The 26,646-nt window shown below is 35.9% G+C and overlaps 1 protein-coding gene across 1 annotated transcript in view; it reads left to right on the top strand.

Annotated features, from left to right (window-relative positions):
- The window catches only part of Syt7 (Synaptotagmin 7), a 90,932-nt gene that overhangs the window by 5,305 nt on the left and 58,981 nt on the right, over positions 1-26,646 (top strand). The window contains 1 exon segment of the mRNA XM_070307868.1: positions 1,209-1,453. Within this exon segment, the coding sequence (XP_070163969.1) occupies positions 1,209-1,453 (245 nt within the window).

Genomic DNA, 26,646 nt, shown 5'->3' with positions numbered 1-26,646 from the left:
AAAAATCTTGACATATTTCATGAACACCAATACGTATATTCCTCGCATTCGTTAAGCAGATAAGGTAAAATTAATTTGCAAAGTGCTAATAGAAATAGAACTATAAGGTTTGATGCTATCTTGTAATAAGGTCAACATATTTCTCGAATATAAAATGGGATTTAAATTTTTCTTTAGATAACAGCGGTTATTTTGAATTAGAATTTAATTAATTTAAATGAGTTTGCGCATAAAGGGAATTCTTATCAACTCATATAAAGCAAGGAAATTATTATGTTCGGAATAATTTGAGATTATTTTCAAACTTGTAACTTCAAACACGAAATTGAATATTGAAAAACGCCTGAAAAAAATATTTATAAATAATTTTAATCACGCCAGCGATGATCCCAACATTTTATCATTTTCGTACATGAACAATATAATATTGTTAACAATCTGATAATTAAACACAGATATTCAGGAATGTTCCGATCAATCGAATTGGCGTTTTTCAAACGGCGTCTTTATTTCGTATACGGTTTATCCATGCTCGGTCGAGATTTAGCCGAAATAGTTCGCGTGCACGCGTGAGATATCCCAAATTGCGACGGCCTCAAATTGCGAATCTCATTCGTGCATGGAATGACAGGATGGTTTATCTCTCATGGGCGTAACGTCTAGCCTTGCCGACTACCGTAGAGGCCACTGTCAAGGTATTACACTCCGTATTGACCGTGTTCTTGCCTTGGCTGCAGCAACCTCACGTAGTACGTGCGAAGTCTGCGAATGAATTTTTCGGACGTGCTCCATCATGCCAAGTTCTGATCTGCGAGCGAAAGACACATTTTCGTCGCCAGTTTTATACGGCCGAAAAAAACTTATGTCTCGCCGAGTTATTACTCAAGTCGTATTGTTGTCTCTTATTACGAGAAACGTCTTCTCTTTTATATCGTTCAACGAAAAATAGCGTCTTTTTTTTTTTTTTTTTGACACCGAATACGCGTCCAAAGCGCGCAATTTTGAGAAAGCTGAAATCACACCGCACTTTGACTCATTATTTTTTTATTTGTAAAATTTATGAAAGATCACGCACGACGAAGACATTTTGTGCTCTGAACGAGACTCGTTGTCTATTCAATTCATCAGAATTATCGTTTGTGTCATGAAAAGGATGTAAACACGAGTAATGTGTTTATTTTAATTGATGTGTATTTTATTTTTTTTAGGTGGGAATGGAACGTCGTGACGTCATACTGACAGCAGTTTTTGGAACACTCGGAGCTCTTGCAATTTTAATAGGACTCGCACTGGCGATGTGGCTTTATCTACGCGCGAGGAAATCCAAGCAGCAGGACGACGATCTCGAGGATCAGAATGAAAATGGCGAAGGTTCGAGTCAGCAACAACAATCTACCAAGAAAAATGGCTTTTTGAATCTGAAGACACCTCTCATCAGTACAAAGGCTCTTGGGTGAGTGATCGTTTCTTGATTCGTTTTGTGAAATAGCCGAGAAAATTTAATAATACATGAATTACGATATAATTCTCCGAAGGTTACTTTTTATATGCGATTTATTCGGATTTAAAAAAATATATTATTTTCTTGCACAATCAAATACAACGGATTTATTATACAAAAGAGCAAGAAAAATGGAATAATTGTTTGTTACAAGTTTTTTGATGTTTTCTCAATGCAATTTTATTATCGGTATTTATGACTTTAACATGCCAGTTTTTAGAAATTTGAGATGGAAAATTCCGAAAATATATCTAATTTTGAATATCGAACTCCTTTTTCTAGAATGTTATATACGGAGTAACTATAACGTGATAAATTAAAGTTGAAATAGTTCTCCTTTACAAATTTAACTTTGAAATTTCTCGACATTGTGTGACATAATGGATCATTTTGGTGGCTGAATTTATATCGAATATTGAAAAGGCTATTTTAAAGGAATAATTACTTCGTTTCTTGGATGTGAAAAATAGCGGATTTAATTAATTTGACGTTTTCGATATACGCGAGACTCGTAGTTTTCTCCGTTACTGTTCGAGCGCCAAAACGGAGGGTAATTTTCCCAAGTAGTAACGTTCTAATATTAGTCGGACACGCGGGTAGCAGTTTGCTTACCGACGGTTGTCGGTAAATTTATCCCGCCGGGAAAATGGTCGGCGTTATCGACGAGAGAATTTTCTCGCTAGCCAAACGTTTCTATTTCGCGTCTGGATAACAGGAACTAAACATGCCTCGTATCGATAAAACATTGGCAGATATCATCGTATCATTGAACGATACTCGAAATTTCTGCCAAAGATCATTTAGCACCGACGGTCCTTCATCGTTGTCCTTAGCCGAGCTAATCAAGAGATTTCACTTCATTACAGACATTACTTAAGCGATAAAGCGCAATTTGTACTATATCTCTATATTACTCTTATCTTTAAACATTCTCCGCGATTCTGAGAATTTCTGATGCAATATAATCAATTTTTGTTTATAATTTTTTAGGAGACTATACTACACTAATATAGCTAAAGGATTAATTGCCATCTCTTTATAATATCGCGCTGAATAAATAATAAAATTATTTGAATATCGATATCCGCTTAAATGTCTGAGACTTTTTTTAAACGTCGCATTAAATTCTTTTGTATAATTACGCGTGCGTGTTTTTTCTTAAAAATTATCTAAAATACACGCTTTTCTGATGGTACGATGATTTGACCATATATAATTTTTTTTAAAGGGATTAATAGTAATACGACAACCTTGTCGTGTATCAAGTCTTTATGATATTAACAACATCATTAGGTGTATCTATGGCTTATTTTCCGTGATTCTGTCAATTAAAGATATTGAGAAATTTCAATATTAGGACTCGTTTGAGACCTCAAACCTATTTCTTCGTGCTAGGCAGGCATTCTTTTGTAATTCCATCCCTCGATAAACGTGCCAGACTCTACGTCGAACTGTAAATAGAGAGCTGAACCCTTTCAACGCGCGTTTATATGGAGGATCTAAAACAATCATAACGAGCGATTCGTGTAACCGCTGCTTTTTATGGCTACTTTCCACTCGTTCATATTGCGTTTATACCGTACTCTGTATTTTTTTTTTCCATCTCAACGAGAAAAATAAGATATATAAGGTAAAACGCATAATAATGATTGACAGATATAAAATTGTTATTTTGTTATAATATTGAGTTAAATAGATAATAAAACGATTCAATTTTTCAATTTTCAATCGTTTAAAATATTCGAATGAATATCGATATCCGTTGAAATGTCCAAGATTCTGTTTTGAAAACCGCACATTGATTTTTTTCCATCGAGACAATTTTCTAAACGATTATTTCAAAATAAAATAATGACAAATGACAGTTTATACATATTTTAATAATACATTTTTTTAAATTAAAAGCAAATAGAGTCTTAAGATCTTATCGTCTCTCGCAGATTGGATATTCGATTTTATGCAAAATAGCGACGAGAGATTATCGAACATAGGAATCGAGAGACGGTAAGAGATTCTAATCGTATTGCCGATTCGATTATCAAGACATTTGCATGCAGTTGGGCAGCCGGAATGTTGCTGTAACTATGGAATTTTCCTTGACAGTGGGTGAAAACAATAGAAGCGGCAATATACAATTTTCAATGGCTGTCGAGATTGTGGCCCCGAGTGTATGCACGTTTCAGAAATGCACCGTGACGTTATACCTATTCTCAGTATCTCCCAGGATAAATCGCGGTGGAACAAAACGTCGCCGTATGAATAGCTCGAAGGGATAACAGTTCAATCGAAAAGCTGAAAAATTGCTCTTAAATCTTATAATTTATTCACCTTTCGTAAATATGGACAACGATACTTCAACGAGCGCTTTACTTGCTCGGAAAAGCGTCTACCCAGCTTAAATAATTACATTTATATCTTTGAACTCCTGATTGTACAACATCGTCCCGCTGCAAAGTTTTACGGACGTGATGCGTTAAATGCGTGCTTGCCCCCGATAAAAAATACAGTCGGTTACATTTCCGCGACAAGATAATTTAGAAATATTTTGATGGATTAATCCGCTTTTCCTCGTGTTCTTTTAATTTTACATATTCATAAATGGAAAATACAAACGGCGTTGCGCCAAGATGTGGCGCGACTGCCGGGAAATCATGCGAACACGATGATTTATCTTTATTATGCGCGAATAGCGTCGCATTAGTATTTCGACGGAGTTTGCGAGTTGTTACGAGAGTCGCCCGGAGACGAAAACTTATACGAGCGACTGCCATGTCGTTCGAATAATTGTTTTATTAAAAATCGACACGTCCCGGAATCGTCCAGGGTATCTACTCTGGAAAAACATGGAAAACCTAGAATTCTCGGGAAATTTTTTTGAGATTCATATGTCTCTCTCTCTCTCTCTCTCTCTCTCTCCACGTGTTTGAAATTCTACGGAATGTTCATCCGATACCGAACGATTAGCAGGGTAAGCTTCGCAAGTTTTTAATTTGCGCAACTACGGTCGCGTGAATTTGTTATCGGGAAATGCACGTCGCGAATGTCCGGCTATTCGTGAAAATGGGAGCATCAACGGGACGGCGATACATTCGTATCGAGCGAACTCTTTTTTTTCAAGCGGGCAAAAGGAAAGTGCGCGGGGATAGTTTTGCTTTCAGCGACCTCGAATGGAAAACAAGCCTCTTCCAACTCTCCCCCGGACGAAGCTCTTCTATCGAACGAATTTGTCGTATTTGTTTTTCTTTCATTCTTTCATACCGCGGTACCGTACGAGCGTGGGAAACGCGCATGGAAACGCGAGGCACAAATACAATACAATACATTTCGTATTCGAAGTCTATCGACTCGAATCCTTTTCCAGAGAATAGGCCCCGCTATACGAGACAGTTTCGCTTAAGCTGTTTGCAACGACCGCTAAAGCATCCTGTCGCGATGTCGCAGTGCTGTATCGTCGCCTTTAGCCTCGAAGCGATTTGAAGAAAAGTTATAAGTCCTTCTTTCGGCATCGACGCTCATGTCGATACTTTGCGACATGGTTAGACGATCGTGCAATTTGGCGATCCTGAAATTAATCGACAAACTCGTAAGGTAATCCATCATAAATTTCAAGTTTCTTTATATATCTATATACATATATTCGCGCTTATACAAATTGGACGCTAGCGGTATGCTATTAAAAAAATCGCGATCTCTCTCACAACTTTTTAATAAATCAGTGGGTTCCTAGGAATTTGAATTTTTCATCTATCTGAAAATTTGAATTTTTCATCTACTCATCTATTCTTACAGAAATACGATAATAGTTATAGTCGAGATATGATACAATAATAGAGATTTAGCCGCGTTTTTCTTACGCAAATAATACCTGGTATATGTCGTTTGTTATTCTCCAACTTTATTTGCGTCGAAAGAAACGGTGCGATGGAGGATTATTTTAATCGATCAGAAAGTATTAATGCATCGAGCGTCACCGAACACACGAAACGAACGTAAACGTCTACGAGACACGCATGACATTTTTGGTCGGCGATAACGCTTCGCGTTTCCGCAGCGTTATCGTTATCTCAAGCCGAGTGCCTTAATTGGTACATCGCATGTGCCACGAATTACTGCGTGGTCTGCATAGAAACATAATGCCTGCGGTTGCATATTTTCCAGCAATTATTTCGGCTAACCTGAGACATTTTAGGAAAACAGATATATATATATTAACAACTCTTTGTTTCAGAAAATACTAACTATAGAAACTTAAATAAGAAAAAACGAAATAGGCACTATTGCCAAAAGTGAGGCAGAAATAAAAGCCTAAAGTATCTTGTGCATTTTACTTAAATATTTTCTCACCATTACTGGTTATTGTACACGTTGAAATATTTTTTTCTACAAACATGTAAATGTAAACATATAATTTTGACATGTTTTTACAATATTCATATATTCCTCGATTTTTAGAAACAAGTAATCTTCACACATTTTGATTCAAATAATTAATTTCGAGCAAATAATTGTTCTAATATTATTTATATTTATTTTTATAAATAAAAACTGTGTTTATTTCGTTTCCAGATACGTTTTAGGAATGTAATGTTCTAATGGAATCGAATACTTTAATAATTAAAATGGTCTTGATTTCTACCGTTAACCTTCCAAAAAAAGCTTTTATCGTAAATTGAGTATCAAAATATATAAAGTGTGTGCAGAATTAGAAAAATTTAGAAAAGAGTAATTTCTCGTGTAAAGATAAGCAGCAGGTCTAAATTAAAGTTTTTGTTTACGAGAAAATTAATTTAAAAATTGCGAAATTAGCATTTATTAATAAGATATTTTATATCTTTTTTTTTCTTTCTTTCGAATACTCATATAAAGTTTTCTACGAAAAAAATTTGCCTTTATGTTGTTTGCTTCGATTTTTTTTATTATTTCTTCGTGAGAAATCGTCTTCTCGTATCACTATTTCAGACACACTCTTGCTCGAAGACGGAACTAATTTATTTTTCTTTTTAACTCACATGGCAGAAAAACGTGAAGATGAAGAAAAACCAGAAAAAGGCATTTTATTGTCGAGAGCATAATGAAAGTCGACCTATTTATTATTTTTTCTCTCAGTGTATCATTGTATTGTCATTTATGCCCTAATGAGGAGTGTGAAATGGAGCACATAAGTATATACAATATACAACACAGCGTGCTATTGAGATACTTAAACAGTAGGTTCATAAATATATACGTTGCAAAGTATTTAAGTCTTTTCAATGAAATTTTTACATTTAATTCACGCATATAAGATATATGTTTTATATTTTGTTAAAAAATATATGTTCATCTAAATTTTCAAGATTGATTAATACTCGAAATTGTTTTTTATCATAACATCGGATCTTTTCAATAAAAATATCAGATTGTTTTTCCTAGTATCATACTGCCGAAGAAATTTTCAATATATATGTAAGTAAACATGGAAAAAAAGTCGAGTCATACGTTAGATATTATCCGCGTACAATATACAAATCGTTGACAGTTAAAAAAATAATTTAAATTTTTTTCCGCATGATTTCAATAATTTAGTTGGAAATGTTATTTTCGACTAGTGAATAATCCTAGAACATTACTTTGTGTCGAATATAGATAAAAATTTACATTCGCTTGATTTTCAAGTTTCCTACGTCTCGTAACTAACGATAAGTTATATATTTTACGGTATCTTATATTTTCAAATATTTGTGTTTTTATCAAAAGTTTGCTTAAGCAAAAGGTACTTTAAAGTGAATTACGTGGGCACGCGTTCTCTCGCGTGAAAGATCACTCTTGGCTGACCAAGCATGTGGTCATTCTACTTTCCGCGTTCGTATCCTTTTTATATTCTCGCACGGATTATCTCGAAAAGATCTCGTCTCTGGCAAAGCTTTGGTATCCGAAAGATTCTAAGGATTTCGAGATCAAAAAAATTCCCGACGCATTTTCAAGCGATATTAATTATCAGCATTTTTAACAACTGCTTTTAACTATTAATATTTTTATTAAACTAAAATACAGAATATATAAAAATAAGAAGTATAGAAAAATAATTGCGATATTGCTTTACACGTGCGCATAAACTTAATAATGAATATAACTAGTTAAAATTTTAATTGTTTAATTAATAGATATTTGAAAGTCATCAAGAAATCATGATGCTTAATTAATATTGGAAAATATTGTAGATTACAATTTTGTTAGTCCAATGCGTGTGTTATTGTAATGAATTTATCACATAATAAAGTCTCGAAAAAATAAAAATTCATGAAATAATAATACATATATTTATATATAATAATAATACGTATATACCATACATATGTGTATGCCCCTATTCAAGGAAGAGAGTAGCATAACTTTCATATTGTACATTCAGAGATACCGAGATCGTTACGTTGTTTTGCAAATGGTACATATTGTCATCCTGCTACTCCCGCGACGGACGATAGAATTGATCCTGCAAGGAGCTGCGCAGTCGATGCAAACGCGTATAACAACACAGGACTCTAATTACAGTATTATCTGTGTCGTTGCTGACGTTGTTAAGCATCCGATTATTTATGCCTTATTGATTCGCTTCTGTGAGATATCCGTTTTCCCCTTCGTGTCTCAATTATTACAATTTAATTATTATATTATTCTTTTAGGATGATACAAACGTCAATTTTTTATATTGTATAAATTAAACTCGATTTATATATACGCGAAATATTTCCGATTAACTACTTTCTTTTTGAAAATAATTAGTGGTATTCGTTATTAAGGAGTATGATGAATATACCAATATATGTATACGCGTAACATTTAAAATGCACCTAGTCAGTTTGTCGATATAATGAGTGTAGATAAAATTGGCAGGCTTAAGTCATTTTACGCGAAACTCGTAAAATTATTCGTAATTTTTTTTTTCCTCGGATTTTATCCAAGTTTTATCGTTTTACGATTTTTTCTTAACCTAACGCGTTATTAAAACTTTTCGACGTAATATATCGAAACTCTCTTAATGCAGAAAAAATTGAAATTCAATTTTCATTCAAGCATTAATGGACTCCCTTTCTAGATTTTATATAAAAAAATTTAGTTACAAATTAAATATATATAGAATATATATTCCACATACATAGAGATAGAGAGAGAATAAATCTATGAAAATAGATATGAAATAATAGATTTTTAATTATCATAAAATAATAATTATATTAATTATATAATTTTTTTTATATAAATAAAATCTAGTAAATTTTTCGCAGATAATTTTATATTAATATTGAAATACATAGAAATAAATACATTTTAACAAGTGTATTTATACAGGTAATATCTTTTATGCAAAATGTAACATATTGTTTAGAAAAATTATATTTATTTGTTTTGGGAAAATAGATTAGCGAGATGAGAGTCAAAGATAAAAGTTGTTCAACCATCAATCATCTTTAAACACATTAACGTCTCGGAAAGAGACTTTCTTATTACGTTGTTTTTAATATTAATCGAAGCCCAGCGGCGATAAATTGTTTTGGAATGGAGCCGAATAAATTGGCGCGGCGGGAGGTTTATCTAAGCGCGTTTTAATCGACACGATTACACCATCTTACACCCAGCAGGAAAATGGCGAGCGTTCTAATAAGAGGTAACAAAGTAATTAACATCGATTAACTATTAAACGACCTTATCTTGTCTGGCTTTATTCATCAAAGTCCACCATCATCCTATTACGTCACGTTGCACCTTATGCATCTTGCTGAAAGGTATCGAGATTGATCAACAACTTGGACGAATCTCTGTTGAAATAACTGCTATTAACTATTAGATATAATTTATTTTTATCCCGATAGATTTTGAATTTATTAATGTCAACAACGTAATCAGTAAAAGGTCGCGCGATTTTCGATATAAAAACTTGCGGCGTTAATTAAATTTAAAATATTTATTAAATCAGTATTAATCGAATATTAAATCGAATATATACTCTTGATATTTGATATGTATAAACTATTTCGTTGCAAAGCAATTTTTATATCTGTGCCGTAGAAACTTTCTTAAGCTTATATATACATTTGCGAGCTATCTATAAACCGTGTACAAACAATGTTTTGCTCATTCCTATTGCGTGTCTCGAATATAATTTAAAATCGATTTGATTCGAGAACATCTTTGTTACCTTTCACAACTAAAATGAACCTACCGTTTGATAAAGGAAGAGAGAAATTGGTTGCGGACGTCTTGACCTATAGACATTTGTCTGATAAATATTTTCCGTTTCGACCGCAAGACAACAGACACCGTCCCCGTATAAAATATTTGCTTGCATATATACAGATGCCTGTGCAGCATCCAGTATAATACAATATATAAATGTGTGTATTACATTTTATAAAATTATTTAATATTTATGTTGTATGCATATTTCTAGTAAAATTCTCGATATATTCGTGTTTTTATTTTTTACCGCTAATATTTTTATTTATTTTTGTGCTTCTGGCATGTTCATCGTTTAACTGTTCTTTTCTCTCTCTCTCTCTCTCTCTCTCTCTGTCTCCTTTTTTCTCTATCTTTCTTCGTCTTTTGATTGTCCCGATGGATTCCTATTGTCGACCGATCGATATGCAAGCACGAGAGAGTAAAATGGAAGCAAAGAGAGTGAGAGAGAAGGAAGAGAGAAGACCGACAGGCAAAAGACGCGAGAAAAGCAGGCAGTAGAACAGACAGCTACTATACTTACAGATCGTTATCGAGGTTTTAGAAAATCTTCTGGATATAATGAAGCGCGCGAGAGATTTTTTTTTAGAAAAAAAAAGAGATGGAAGATACGAGAAAGCAAATATGGGATATGACTTTTTTAGCTTATAATGACAGCTATTCTTGTTCTCGTCGTAATGGTATTTACAGAGCGGATAACAACGTTTAATATCACAGCTATTATATATAACGATACTCCCCCATATTGAGATAAGTCGTAAAGACGCATTTAATTAAGACATCAAAATGATTTATTTCAGGCATATAAGAACGAATATTGTCGCATAAATATATTCGACATGTGTTAACGGGATCATTTTATTAAAAATGAAAATATATTTGAATTTCTTATGAATTTTTGAGGAAAAGATTGTAAGAGTTAAATTAAAGGAAAATAATTTGTTGAAATTATGTTTCTTTTAAATTAATTCTTACAATTTTTTTTTTTTTTTTTAAATCATATAAATTTAGAGTTAAAGAAAATCAGTTAACGTGAAGCAAACACACAAAAAGCACACGGGAGTACGAAACTTATTTCGCTCTCGAGATTTTGCTTAGGTTGGCAACAACAGAGACGACTCCTTCGAGGAGTCAGAGGCTAAAAACACTTTTGCTAGAAATGCACGCGAGTGCTTAGCAGTAATGGTAGATTTTTCCTGTAAGGGAAAAATATCGTTTTTCCCTGAAGATGAAATTAAAACGGAATATATATATATAATTTGTTTTCGAGCAAATAATAAAGAAATGCGACGTTAAATCATATCGACGAAAGTGATATGCTTTTAAAATAAAACATTTCCAGAAAGATTACGTATCATTGTAGTGTAGAAAAATAATTTCTCATTGCCCGAAAGAAAAGAAATAATATTTTAACATTAAAAATATGATGCTTTGAGAATTGTTTTTGTTTTTTAACTATAAATAAAACCTATTATGTTACATTAAACTTCAAAGCATTCTGGTTTTTTGATGAAAAATGCTCGATAGCATTTCACTGCACTTTAAAAGACTTTTATTTTTCCATTTTGGTTTTACATATTCGATAGTATTTTAACACGTTTTCAAGTGTTTTTAAGCTTTTTGACTGAATAATGCGTGTTCTGGTACTATTGAAATGCACGGGAAAAACAGCGAGCTGAACAATGAAGCGAACAATGAAGCGAACAGTGAAGCGAAAATGTTTCTGCTTTCAACAGCATCTTGCCTGCATCGATATGCGCGCGGTTCTGTATTGAGTCGTTAAAGAAAATATTTGTCCATAAGCCGTATATTTTTATCCATTTTATACATTTTTATATATATATTTTTTTAATTAAAAATTATATAGACATAGATATGGAGGAAGTAAATCAAATGATGGAAAGAGAGGAAAAAGGAAATTATATTAATGACTAATTTCTCTTATTTATTTATATCTTTGCTTGAATGAAATTCATAAAAAATATACATATAAATACTTTAAAAATAATCTGATATATTATATCTATCTCGATTTCTCTATAATATAATGCAGAACGGAAATAATCATATATATATATTCTTGATCTGCTCCATAAAATTGCGCTTTTCCGTACTTTTACACTTGGAATAGTAAGGAAGTTATTCAAGTTATTTGAGTTCTCTCTGACCAACTCCACCTGTCTTTTCCCACTCGGTTGCGCGCGAGGAAAAAAAAAGGAATAGAAAATAGTTTGCTAACTCCTGAGGCAACAACGTAACTGCCAGATTATGCGGATCACCCGATAGACTCAATTTACTTTAAATATTTTCCGTACGAGTGATATAAATATATTTTTTCTTTCTAAAACCAGTTTTAAATTAAAATCATTTTTTGTCATATTCGCGTTTCGCGCTTAGATTGAAATAATAACGCGTAAAATTAATGAGATCCGAAAGTAAATTTTTATATTTTCGTTTAAAAAAAAAAAATTGTTTTACAAAATGAAATAGCACTTTAGTTCGAGTGCAGATCTTATCTCGGGAAAAAAAAATTTTTTTTCCAACTGCTGACGCTTCCAATTATTATTTCTTGACTTTTCACTTAATTTCGAGTAGCAGTATGGATATATTATTTTGCGCGCGCGCGATGTGAAGATGATAATATTAGTATTACATATATAATGTAATAAAAATTTCACAACTTGATATATTCCTATAACTTTTCTAAAGAGAGTTACCTTTATCAAAGCTTTCTCAAAACTTTATTAGTTAACGTCCGCTGAGCTTGTAATCCGTGTTTTAAGGCGCGAAAAATGCGATTCCTCTTTCGCGAAGACCACTATGTGGTTTCGGCGGCGCATTTGGCTTCAAACTCTCCCCGAAGGTGTGATTTTATAACCAGCCGTGTAAAGTTTTCGGACGTAGGATAGTAGACTCAGGTGCTTTGCCACTTGATGGATGGAACAGGATGAGGTGGTACGAGCAGCGAGTGGGCGGCAGAAGTTTCCCATTGTTTTCACGTTGCGGCGATTATATCTTCCAGCCAGCTCACGGAATTCCGTGACCGTAAGCTCATGAAATTACCGCGGTCCGTATCCTGGATTATATTGTACAATATGCGATTCCGTGTGTGTCAATCATATTTTCGACGCACACTCGAAAGTGGATTATTTTTCGAGAGAAAGAGAGAAGTACCATATTCTATATCTTTTCGAAGGAAAAATTCTAGAAGCAGCAGCGTCTGAGAAAAGTCCGAATGTATATATAGCATATATATAAAAAAAAATATATATGTATATATATTCATTTATTTATTTCGTTTAACGAAAACTGATCAATATACAATATATACACTTGACTTTTTTATAGACAATTTGAATTTTTAGTTTCTTGATCTCGAGATGATCTTGTAAAGGATTCGCGACAAATCGATTTTTCCGATTTGTTTAGAGGGTTTAATCGAGAGCAGAAGTGTGGAGCTTGGCGCTCGCTATAATTCGATAATGCGCGCGATAATTCCGGCGGACTTTCGGGGGCGCGTTTACTTTTTGATTTATCGAGGGGGAGTGATTTAGGAGCACGCGGCAAGCGGAGAGCGCAACCGTATAATATTTCGGTGGATATTGGCCACGTGTTATCGAGATATTTAAGTTCGGCGCTAGCTGCAGGAAACCGGGGAGCGTAAATCACGAATGATACGGGACGTGTTATTCGCTGATGCGAAGGGAGCGAGCGTAGAGAGAGGATGTCACACGTCCCAGAATCCCCGCGTATCGATACACGGATTACGTATCGCTCGTCCCACGTATAACTTGTTTATGTACTGCAAGGTATGCGCGCGCGGCGTGATTAGCAGCAGCTCGTACGGATTGTATAATTATCAAAATTCCCTGGATCTCTCTCCGAGATACGAAAAATAAACGCAGATGAATGATATCGATGTGTAATTTATGAACTTCATATTTACACGATGATAATTAAAATACGCAAATAATTGTGTATGCAGAAAATTTACTACGTGTATTTCGCGCACGCAATTTATCCGTGCAAATATCGATATTTGAGCTGTAAAATTCTCAGAATTGCATCAGAAAGTATATGGTATATACATAAAGTATATAGGATGTTCGATCTGTACATATATATATATATAGGATGGGGCATGTATATTGAGACATCTAAATATCTAAAAAATAAAGTAAGATAAAAAGAAATGTTTCAGACAATAGTTGTTCGGTTCTAAGGGGGTCATAAGCTGGTGCCATTAGTTTGATCTTGGGCGGAGGCGCTTCGGAGATTTCGATGTCGATCTTGTTTCTTTAAATGGAAACACCCCAATTTCTTTTTACATAAATCGATTCCTCGCAATATTCTGCATAAAAAGTTATAGGAGTATGATGGCCAAAAGTTTAATAGTTTACGTGATATTTTATACTTTATTTTATTATTTTACTTCGACATAATTTTACGTAAACTATGAAGTATCTCATAAAATTATTTATTTTTGATCAATTGATGTAAAGAAAATAAAACATTTCTTTCTATCTTGTTTCATTTTTTAGATATTTAGGTGTGTCGATATAAATGCCCCACCCTGTACATATATATCCACATATTATATTCATTTTATATAACACTTTATTGAAGCGTTATATTAGATATAAAAGTATATGTATAACATTACACTTCAATTAAGAGCTATATTACATATACTTTTGTCAGATAAAACTATGATAGCATTCATTTTTTATGCAGTCGCAAGATTGAAAAAAGAAAGTGTGTATGACGAAAAATATAATCGCTTTTTCTATGTCACGGGCAATAAAGTGTATGAAAAGGGGGCCGGACATTGCCGCCTTTCGATCGCACGCCCTTTCGATCCCAACGGAGAGGCGGGTATTTCGAGTCGATTAAACATCGAGTGTGTCATCGAGAGGTAAATCCTGTTCGTCGTCGTAGCATGCGATAGAAATAATAACGTATATACGCGACTTGTACACACACGACTTTTCTTTTTTTTTTCGTCGATTTTTGGTATTGTATTTTTCTCTTTCTCTTTCTCTCGTTTCTTTGTTTATCGCGTCGAACGCGGATAAATTATTCAACGTTCCGCGCGTTGAGAAACCATGGACGGAAAAATGGCGTTATGAAAACGCAACGATAAATTCCGCTATATTTCCCTCTTCTCGCCCTTCCCCCCCCCCCGCTTCTCCCCCTCGCTCCCCTTCTTACGCGGGGGTGGAGGATGAGTCAATTGGCAGCGCGCCAAGGGACGCGAAGTGTTTCGTAGCACTTACACCGACCGAATGCAACAGATGCCACTTGTTACGTTGCGTGGCTATAACTTGTTCGAATCTTTTTACGCATTCTCTTGTTGGAGCGACTCGATATCGTGAAATAACGATAATGAGAAACGTTATCGGGAGAGACGAGCTGTCTTCTTTAATACTCGAGATGCAATTTTTCACTTCTGCATCATTTGTGAGCAGCTGAATGAATCGTCCATTGTCGATTCAGCTCGATATCATAACGACGCAATTTCTCACGTGGATGTGAAAAATGTTTGCGAATTATGCTAAGCTGGGATTAAAAATAGCAAGGTCTAGCGTGAGACGCGAGTGTAAGAACGAGCCCTCTCTCTCTTTCTCTCTCTCCTTACGACGTTTTCCTTTGTCATTTTGAGGAGTTATCAAGAGACACTTGTAACGTATCTTGTGTAATAGATTTAGGATTTTAATTCATGAATATCTAAGAAATGATAAAGAATTTAGGTACTGGATAAAATTGCACGGTCGATGCGATTTTTTATTAGATAAATTAAAGCAGATAGACAATTGCAAGATCTAATCAAATTTACAAAAAGTAATCCATGCAATCATATAATCTAAGAATCCAAATAACGATCTAAAGTTTCGACATTATCAAGATATTGATTTGAGATTTATTGTTTTTAAATGCTACATCCTCATTTCTAAAGTAGGTAATAGTCTATATATTACGGGACACCCTGTACGTAAGAGCTGAGAGCTTTTCCGAGAATTTTTCAGCAAACTTCCGCATCGATATCCGATCAGTTGAAAGTTAGTTATTATTGATTCGTGGTGAACGGAGTCACCTTCTCCTTCGCCCTAATCGAAAATCGTTCGGTACAATTTCTCGTGAAGGGCGACGCTCGCATCCATTCTTGTTCGAAGAAACCCTTCTAGAAACACTGGGACGAAGAGGGGTCGTCATCTGGTATCATAAATAAGACCTACGTGTTAAGATACGCAAGTTTTTTTGCGAGTGGAGAAACTCACAGAGCTTCATCGATGATGACGTTATGGTCAACCGACATCAGTTGATCGCTCAAATATTTTATATTCAATCGAAATCAGAAATCGGGCATCGTTCGAATAAATATTAAATTTAGTTTGTTACTCGAAAAAAAATTGTTATTTATCATTCACTTATTATTTCTTTTGACGCGATAATATTTGCTCGTTATAAAATTGCATTCATCTGTAGGATGAGTATATGCAGAGATATTATATTTATTGATGAATTATTTAACATTCGCGTCCCAAAAGTGAATTGTTAATCCGAGAAATTTTTCGCGAGTTTAAAAACCAAGGCTGTTTCGGTCGGCTGGCTTTAAATATCACCGACAGCGAGGAAAGCGTGGTTAGAGAAGAGACATTACACTGTCTAGTAAAAGAGACGTAAAGGAGACGTTACAAGTACGTCTGTTCAAAAGCAGAGCTATCGAAAGGAGCGCTTTGTCGATGTCGAGTCAAAAAGGAATGTCTGAAGAAGCTTTTATGCGAACCGCGCGCTCGTCAAAGGCCTTCGAGGGATAGGACTTTGCGTGGAATTGAACATGACAGTTGCGACAGCGGAATCCTGATTTACGAAGGGGCATAGTTCCTTCGAGCTTTTCGGCTGAAACGTATTACATCTTTTTCTCAAAGAGTCTCGGAATCGCACCGTTATATTGTATTATCGAAGCGACCAGAAAATCTTCCGTTTAATAAATCGTTTTACTAATTACGAGAATAAAAGCGAACGCGAAAGATGGAAACAATGGAATTTATTCTAAAAACAAAAATAAAACTCTACTCTCTGCATTATTATCATTTATCTTTATCGGTCGAAGAGAAAAGTGAGCGAGCGAGCCTATATAAATAAAGTGTATAAATTCAATATTTATGATTGACTGAAATCGGATGCTCGCGTACGGGAAATATTGTACGAGGAAGCCGTTAGGAAACTATCTGGATAAAAAGCGGAAAGTGGAAGCTGCGAGTAAGTCTAATAGTAGGGTAGACATTTTCACGAGGCAGGCGGAAGGGAGATAACGGCCTCCTCCTAGGTCGAGTACCGAGTCGTTTACGATACACTACCGTGTTTAACCCCCCTCCCCCCTTCTTCTCCTACCCCCGAATTCGACCGCTGGAAGTAGTTGTATCGGGATTTCATCGCAAATATTGGTCTTGCGGCGTCAGGTGTTTAGATGGCTCGCAGATGCGTATTTAATACATGATATCGACCTCGATCAATTTATTGAGACGCCTATGATATAATCCTCCTTGAAAAATCAGCGCGAAATATATCGATAAGGATTTAAAAAAAAGAAAAATACATGTATAAGATCGCGCGGGATGAAAGATCGAGAGACACAGATGATTTATAATGACGCGTAAACAAGAATACATCTTTTCTCTTTCGGGGATTAAAGTTTTATAATATTATATATTACGATCACATTGTGAATCATAACGTCGGAGGAAAAATTACGTCATTTTAATAAATAATAAGTTAATAAATCTCTACGTTGCAACCAATAAAATTCAGCAGAAGAAGAATTTGTGTAAAATTCTATTAATTATGCAATTTATCAACTAAAGTATAGCAATGAAAGATTTAGATGTCGAGAAAGATTATTTGATATGAGAAAATGAAGAAGAAAATTTATCGTTTGTCTATAAAATCGTAAATATTATACCTTTAAATGTAAAATAAATTCGCGCAATTTTAATGTGAAATTGTGCTTAGGAATTAATTTGTGCTTGCATTGTCAGTGGGATTATATATGTATTGTGTGCTATCAATTTATTATTTATCGACGATATAGCGTGAGCTTCGTTCGCTAAGAAGATAACGTAGCGGTTGATCGGATTTATATATCTAAAAGGGTCCGATATATGCTGTACACATATTGGATTTTATGTGTTCTGGAAATCTGCAAATCTTTCACACACACGCGTGCAACATTTATAGCTCGATAAAAATAGTCACGTTTTTTTTCATAATTTTCCGAACAATTTGGTTTATCGTGCAAAAAAATTAATGCCAACTCGAGTGACTATCTCATTTCTTCTTAAATATAAAGCTTTCATATTTTTTGACTCGGAAATTTCTGCATGATTTTGCCCATAGCTTATATATGTATTGATGCAAATTAAAATTTATGAATGTGTTATAAATTATGTTAGTTGCAGTTGTATGTTAATCGTGTCAAAACAATGACGTATATATCTCATGTATGTATCTTCATATTTGATGATGGGTTTTTTTCTTTCTCTCTCTCTCTTCCTTTCATTTTTTTTTTTTTTTTTTTTTTTTGTAGGCGTATTCGCGAATAATAGTGTGTATATGTCGCGCGTATATTGCACGTGACAAATATCATAACGCGAAGGATGTCAACCACGTGTATACTTTAACGTGTGTTCATCCGTTTGTAGTTCTTGTTCCAATACTAGTATTCTATGACAGGCTATTTTTTCGTGTAATATTTGCGAACCGTCATGTATGGTCGTACTTTTAAAAAACATATATATGATAGATGCGTGTAATTTTAACATGGAGATGTACCGGACTCGATGCTTGCTCGCATTTAGGATAGGGATTATAAAATACAATTTCTTTCTACAATTTTCTTCTGCATGTGTATATTTTTTATATCTTATATTATTATACATTATGAATATTGTCATTCATAATATTTACAGAAAATTAAGTATTTGTCGACTAATTCGATAATTATCGTGATAATTGATTGTAACAATTACAATATTTTTACTTTACAAAACTTAACAAAGACTTTTAAAAATCTTTAATATTCGCTATTCATCGTACGACAATTGCACGTTATTCCCGTTCCATCGATACAGTGGGAGAGAAGCAGAAAGCGTATCTCGATCATGATGTGTTGTAGGTAGTCGCGATTCGACGGATGGAAGATTTAAGATGCTCGATTGGATGCTGAAATTGCAAGATCGCCGACGTCAAACGATACACAATTGCAACTTCTTGTCGCGATAATCGTCAGATTATTCGACAGTAATGATCGAATAGAATAATTCCTATCGGAATTGAATTCGGACCCGATTCAACTCGAAATCCAAGAGCTTACTTAGTCACATTCTGCGAGGAGATAGGAATTAACTCTGGGCGAGGGGAAAGGAGGGAAGGATGCGGGGGATGGGATCGAAGAATGCAGCGTGTTATCAGTGCATGCGGTCACCATCGCCCGAACAATTTGATCGGTCAGCACATACGTCTTTCTCGTTATTATATATCACCGTAAGTGTAACACAGGACAGATGATATATCGTCCTCCGTATCCACGTCTGTTGGTTTGGATCCGCCTCTCAATCTTCATGTTCTTACTTCTTAGAAGTTTACCGTCGTCGCGTCGTCGGTAACAACGATCGATAATTCGAAATTCAAGGCGTCTGTATTCGTGTACTGTTGCGCTTTTAGCGCAAAATGTGACCTGGATTATATCTGTCTCGTACGAAGATTGCATACGAATGAGAAATGATCTTTCTCGAGAGTCAGAGATTCATATTTAGCTAGAAAACTCTTTATCTCTTCTCTTTTTCTAGAATTTTTGTAAATTTTATCTCGCGCGAAATCGTTCACGCGATGCTCACGTGCGTAATCAAGATTACTTTAAACGATTCTGTGCATGAAAAATTGATTGGACGGAGTATCGAGCGAGGTTTTTCTTTCAAGTCTTTCACTCTTGTTAAACTCAAACTCTTGTGCCTATAAGCGCGAAATTTCAAAGGGTTAAGTCTGCTCTTGTACACCGAGCAAGTTTTCGTTTAACTATAACCGGACTTTAACTAGATTAGAACTTTAATCATATTTCATCCGGAAAATTGCTTCGTTAGGATTATTCGGGAAAGAAATTTCACTCCTGTCTGCGTCGAAAAACATCGAGTGGCACTTTTAATTTAAGAAACGTAACTGATTTCACCTCCCTGAATACGAATACGCGGAGCGAGAACAGGTCGCCGATACACTCGGACAAGTAATTGTGACTATCGGTCCTCGAGTGAGTAGCCCGACGCGATCGGATCAACGGTATATAATTTGCGTTTCGTGTTATACGCTCGCCTATCGTTTCTATCCGGGGTGTGGAAATTTTCAAGGGAAAGCGAATATTCGATCGAAAGGGCACGGCAAATATCGACGATGTGCATTTCGATGTGTAATGCGGCTGACACGCCAGAATATTATCCATAGCCCGCATATACGAGCCTTCATGTGCAGCGGGTAGTTATGTCGACGATGTAGAACTGCGCACACAGGTTGATCACATGTAATATCTAATTAGATATCGCGAACCACACGTGGAACCACCCGATACATCGAGGCTATCTCATTAATCCTTGAATTCAAATATATCCCCTCTCCCCTCCCCCTCCCCCATCACTCTCTCTCTCTCTCTCTCTCTCTCTTCCTGGAAATATTTGATTAAATTAAAAGTATCAGAGATAATTAAATTAAAAATCAGACATCTTTTTTTTTTTTTTTTTTTTTTAAATATATTATAAAAGTGTTTTTATCAGTTTATACTTTATAATCTACAAAGAGAGAGAGATACTGTTATACATATTTTATGATTAAAAAAAAAAAAAAAAAAAAAAAAAAAAAAAAAAAAAAAAAATTTATTTATTTATTGCGCTGTTAATTTTTTCTTGAGTATAAATTATCGTTGACCGACGTTTCGATTTAAGGGTTATATCCATGCGTCGAGGTTTCACAGGCGATTTATCATCCGTCCAGAAATTTTTTCGTATGTCAGGGAATTTCGCATTTCAGCGAAAATTCTCGCGTCATTATTTATCTCTTTGTAACAGTTTCTTATCTATAAGTATCCGGATTCTATCGCGGATGGATGTTACAGATGATCGGTGAATGCGACAAAGTAGGTAAAGCTGATTATTGTACGTGTCAAGGGCGTATATTAATTTAGAATAGCAAGTATACGAATGACGAGACGAGACGAGCGATGGGAAAATTTCGTTGCCCTGCGAATTAACCATATCATCTATATTCTAATTTGATTCTCGATATAACGCGTCATAAAAACGTATATATCGTTACGTTAGAACCTTCAATTTTTCAAAGCTACGCTAATATCGTCGAATCGTTAACGATTTGCAAGGAAGAAATATCCGAATCGTGATTTTTATAGAAAATTGCTAAATCTGCGAAAATTATTCCAAAAAATATCGCCCGACATGAGATTCTTGAGTAACGGAAGGAATTGTACGATTAAAAAAAGTTTGGAAATCGAGAAAAAATCGTGAGATTATCGTTTTAATGTGTATATTTGAAATATATATAAAAATACAATATACATATACTTATATATACTATATATACGTTGTTATAATGTTTGCATATTACCAAATAACGACGCGAGAGCGTGTACTATATAATGTATAGATATATGCGAGTGTGCTATGTAAAATAATGCACGCGATAATGGCGACGGTGTAATGCGATGTCGTAAATTATTAGGCGCTGTAAATGACGTCCAGCTTAAAGACGATCGACCCAAATGGAAAATACAATCCATACGCACTTTCGATTATCACGAGGTAACACAAACTATACTTTTCTTATACATTAATCTTAATTTTTACGCGATGATACGTACATACATATGTAAGAGCGCGATAGCATTGAAAATAGACATAAAATTAATTATCAAATACGTGATGGCATATTGTCGATTTGCGAAGGACGTCGCTAAGCGACATAGATAGGATCGCATCTAACGATAAGTGACAGATCGTCCGTCTCTACTTGAGACTAGAAGATTCTCGAGGAAGGCTTTTAGGACACGCACATTACGCTCTCTTCCGCAATTTTTATTCGAACGAGAGGAGCAAAAATATTTTATTCGGGATAAAATATCCCTCTCTCCCTTTCTTCTAACATTATATTTTATATTTATTTTATGCACGCGATTTCTCGCATTTTCGCATATTATCGTACGTTTACATCTCTCATATTATTGGAAAATGTTAAAGTTAAACTATACTTGTATTGACAACGCGCTCTGTCATATGCGAGATACGCCGTCCGAACGTCAAATAAATGTCACCCCAGCCCATCCAGTTTAAGCGCAGCGAGATTTGAAATAACTCGTTTATACTCGATGAGTATGAGAATGAATTCAGACGAACTCACTTTGCGATACAGTAAGACCTTTTTCCTCTTCATTTATTTAATTGTCGGTTGCGATATTTTTTTTTTTTTAAATTACTTTTTGCCTTTTTTTTTATTCGTTTCAGTTCGTTATTCACTAAGCTCGATCGACATTTAATGTCGCCAAACTCATCATTTATTAACAATCTCGGAATGCGCGATAATGGAACGGGAAGATTAAGAATTTTCATTTAGCCACGTTTCTCGAACAAATTCCCTCGCATCCGGGTGTGAGATGAGTTGCACGTGGGCCCTTCTTCCTACAAGAATTTAAATTTCGATCCATGCTAATGGGAATCTACAGAAAAGCGCACGAGTTCCTCCGCGTTAATATACAATCGATATTAAAGCGCGTTGTGTGATTATTTACGATCGTTCCCCCTTCTTTCTTCCCTCCCCTTTTCTTTTGGAGCTAAAGAAGCTTTTGAATATCCCGTGCAGCCTCATTTTCACGCATCGAATATCCTGTGGAATCCACGCGATCGTCCGACTGATATACCGGTAATAAGTGAGATAGCCGCAAGCTTTTAGAAACATTGCGATATCGCTTGATCCAGGATGTGTGGCCATAGGGGAGTCTTCATCGTCTAAGAATCGGATCGGATGACGTACTGGCGAAGACGGCGTAAAAAACCCCCTAGAAAATAAGCTTTCTTTTCGAGCGATCTCACGGAAAGACGAGATGACGGATAAGCGTTCCATCAACGTCCATCGTCGGCCGGAAGTTTACGGAAGTTACCGTGCGTTTATCTCCGATCGGTTCCCTATATTTCCCCGCGCGTAATGGCGCTCCCGATCGACTTTCGTCAAGGGGAGAGAGATCTCAGAGTCCCGGAGTATCTCGCCGCGAAAAGAGTCGCGGCGGATGGCCGATACGAACCCTCGTACCCCCCCCCCCCCCCCAAGTGTATATTCGCTTGCACGTATATATGTATGTATACGTGTATGTATTCGATCGACGACACGCGGAGACGGTTATTTACATTTCGCGATTATAGTATTATGAGAAATCTTTTATATCGCGGTGGAACGAGCGGCCACCAGAGACGCAAAATCATGCGGAAAATTTGTGCAAAACCTCAAATATATCGATAAGAATTCCTTGTGTAATTCGCTGCGTAGCTAAATGGCGCTCTTATGAATAATTTAGAAAAGGACATTTTATATGAGAAAACACGGCGAAATATGGATATTGTATTTCTACTTTAGAGGTATTTTGATAGAAATAAATCGGAGATATTCGGAGAATTTCCGAAGAGATTCCGATTGACATAATTAAATCTTCGAGATATGAGATGGATGATGTTGTTTATGTTTGACGTTTCAATTACGTTTAAATTAGCCAAGCCATTTAATATCGCTAAAAGCACTGCGGTAACCTTGGAGATAATGCCTTGGAATTTTTGATAATAGCTAGGAAAGCTAAAAAAACATTTGTACGTATTAGGCATATTTTTTTTTATATGATATGACGAAACACTGAATCTATATATTAAATATTTTTCATTTCAAGTATACTTGACAATAAAAAGTTTTGTGAGATGATTTATTTATTCTAATAAAATGGACGAGTTTTTTTTTTTTTTTTTTTGATTATTTTTTAAAGCGCATAGACGAACCGATTTTTTAAAAGAGATATATCTATTTTTTTGAAACTATCCATTTTCAAAGAAAAATAGATTATAGAGAAAAAATGGATTATTCTGATTACTTTTTATATAGAAATAAAAATAAAATATTGAAAGAGTATTTAATTTAGATGTTTAATGGAGGGTATTTAATCTTTTGAACAGAATAACAATTGAAAAGTGCTGTTCAAGCTATCGACAACGAGAGATGAGATTTCGAGGAAATATTTAATGGGAGTTTAAATAAACATTTTTATAATTTAACATGAAAAAATAATGATTTATTTCCTCTAGAATAATTATATAGAGATGTCCTTTTAATAACAGATTCTTCGGCCCATTTGGAGATGATTTTTTCCTCAGCGAAAATGTTGTTATTAAAAGAATATTCAGTGATTTTCCTACATTTTATATGAATACAATTTCATGTATAGTCACACATTTTGCAACGCATGATGCGCACGCGTAGAAACTACGTGAGACAAACAGGAAAGCTGCTCGTCGTAACTGCTCGTTTTGTATAGCATTCTGGCGTTTGCCTTGCGATACTGTTTTGCGATGCCAGATGCTCCCTAATCGAAGTTACAGGCTACAAAACACAAGACACGGGATAATTCGAAATGACGATCACGTTTCGCGCTTCGATCGATTATTTCTTTAGATCGTCGATTTTATCGGCAAGTTGCTCGCGCGTGAAACTTTCACAATTTCTCCCGCTTAGATACCCGAGTTGCGATAAATTGGCGGCGAATCGGGGAATCTTAGAAATATTCCATGTAGAAGGGAAATCGAGTCTGCCGGTGCGCGAATGCGAAGGGACGACTCGAGCGAAACTTTTGGGTGCACGCCGCGGTAACGTCCATTATTTCGTGAAAAACGAGAAGAGAGAAATATGCGCCACGCTAAAAGCTCGACGACGTTGGATGAGTTATCTTCGAGATAAGAAACTTACCTGACGCGTTTCTTTCCTCTCGATAAAGAAACATTTCAATGGCATATACAACGAATTAAAAAAAAAAAAAATGATATTGTTTAACAAGTTTTCTGGATATTTTGATCTCGCTCTTAAGCCGCACCTTTTTTCGCTTGTCTTGTAAAATGCAAGAAATTTCAAGCTTGTAATAAATGACTTCTTTATTCGGATTTACTATTTTTCCGTGATCTTTTTTTTATTACGATGCATTTTTACGACTCTTTATCAAATAAGTATCTTTAATATATTTAAATGTAGATATACATCCGTGTCTTCTTTAAAATCCATTTCTTTGTAAGTTTCTCAATCTCGCCAGATATCTAGATGAAGACTTTCTTGTTTGGATATATTACTTTGTTGTTATATATTGTAGATTCGGCTCACGATTTCGCATCCGTGGGTGTCTCGGCACAACAATCGATAAGATACGTTCGCATTAACGATACATGCGTAGATGCGTATATACGTGTAGACACAAACACGAATGGAAACATCGACACATCGACGACGAGCATTTGCCGCGCGAAAAGTCACTCGTGCGCGGGAACGCTTCGCACTGATCGGCTCGCCGAGGGGGAAGATTCGACCAAGTGTTGAGACGAGGAATTCGTACGGCGGTGTGCACCCCGTTGGAGAAAATCGGTAACGGTTTTACGATAAAACCGGGAGTTTTTCAGAACGAGAGAGTGTACGCGACGCGAGTAGTTGGGTCGAAGGACGAAGAGGAGGGAGAGCGACGGGGTGGAAGTGGTTAACAGCTGTGGTGGGGGTTTCGAGGTTGGTAGAGGAGACGGAGGAACGGTTCGGTTAGAGGGAGTGAGGGAGTGAGATGGTGAAACGGGGGTGGGGAACGGCCGAGAAGATCGGGCTAGGAATCTACCGACTGTGCTCCGGGGGATGGGGATGAACGCGAAGTCGGGGGATAGGGGTGGCTTTACGGAGTAGGGATGGCGAGTACGACTTTGGGGGGTTGGTAGCAGCTGAGAGCAGTACGAGTAGGTCACACCGTCGATCAGAGTGGCGGTCCGCGTTTTGGCGAACGGAGCCCCCGACTTCTCTCTCCTCCTCTCTCTTCGTTGTTGTTGTTGTTGTTGTTGTTGTTTTTTCCTGTTACCGTATTATCTCAGAGATGCGCGATTATCCTCTCACGCGCGACGAAGCCCGAATGGGATCTGTCCGTCTGCGCTTTCTCTTTTGAAACGGCCCGCCCTTAAGAAAACTTGCGATCTCATCCTCGAACGGATCGAGATCTCTCCTCGAGCGGGTCGGAGCGGATTTATCGGTCCGAGACAATCGCCTTAGTCGCGCCAGGACGTTGTTGGGAAGAGAGAAAGAAAGAAAGAAAGAGATCATAGATCGTGATCCTTTTCCTCGTATTCCTATTTCTTCTCATCGAGATAAGCCGAGTCTCTTCCCTTTCCCTCGATTGTATCGTGTTAGATGCGCGCGCGATAAACGAAAAAGATAGACGAGAAGTCAACGAAGAGAAGTGAAATTGTGAACGAAAAGAAAGGACGAAAGAAAGAAAGAAAGAGATAAAGATTTTTACGGTGCCTTCCTCGTGGTGCATCGCGCGTTCATTTCCAGCGCCGAGATTTCCGAGCTTCTTCGACAGTGCGTATGTGTGTATGTGCGCGAGCGCGCGGAGGAAAGGTACCTTCGTACCTTGAAGAGAGAAGCTCAATGAGAGACTCGCGGCGCGAATCAAACTCGTGAGCCGGATTCAGCGAGGGATCGCGTATAATGTGACGGTCGAATCCGCCAGTTGTTGTTACGGTTTGTCGCGTTGTTTGTCGTCGTTGATTATTTCGAGCAAGCGCACGATTTTCCAGTGCGTGCGCCCAAACTCGCGCACTTCC

Source organism: Polyergus mexicanus, unplaced genomic scaffold, assembly GCF_030449975.1.
Source record: "Polyergus mexicanus isolate NDT 795.1 unplaced genomic scaffold, iyPolMexi1.0 SCAF_15, whole genome shotgun sequence".
In the NCBI taxonomy this organism is placed as follows: Eukaryota; Metazoa; Arthropoda; class Insecta; order Hymenoptera; family Formicidae; genus Polyergus; species Polyergus mexicanus.
Note: the sequence above shows the minus strand (reverse complement) of the source record. Positions and strands in the feature narration are given on the sequence as shown.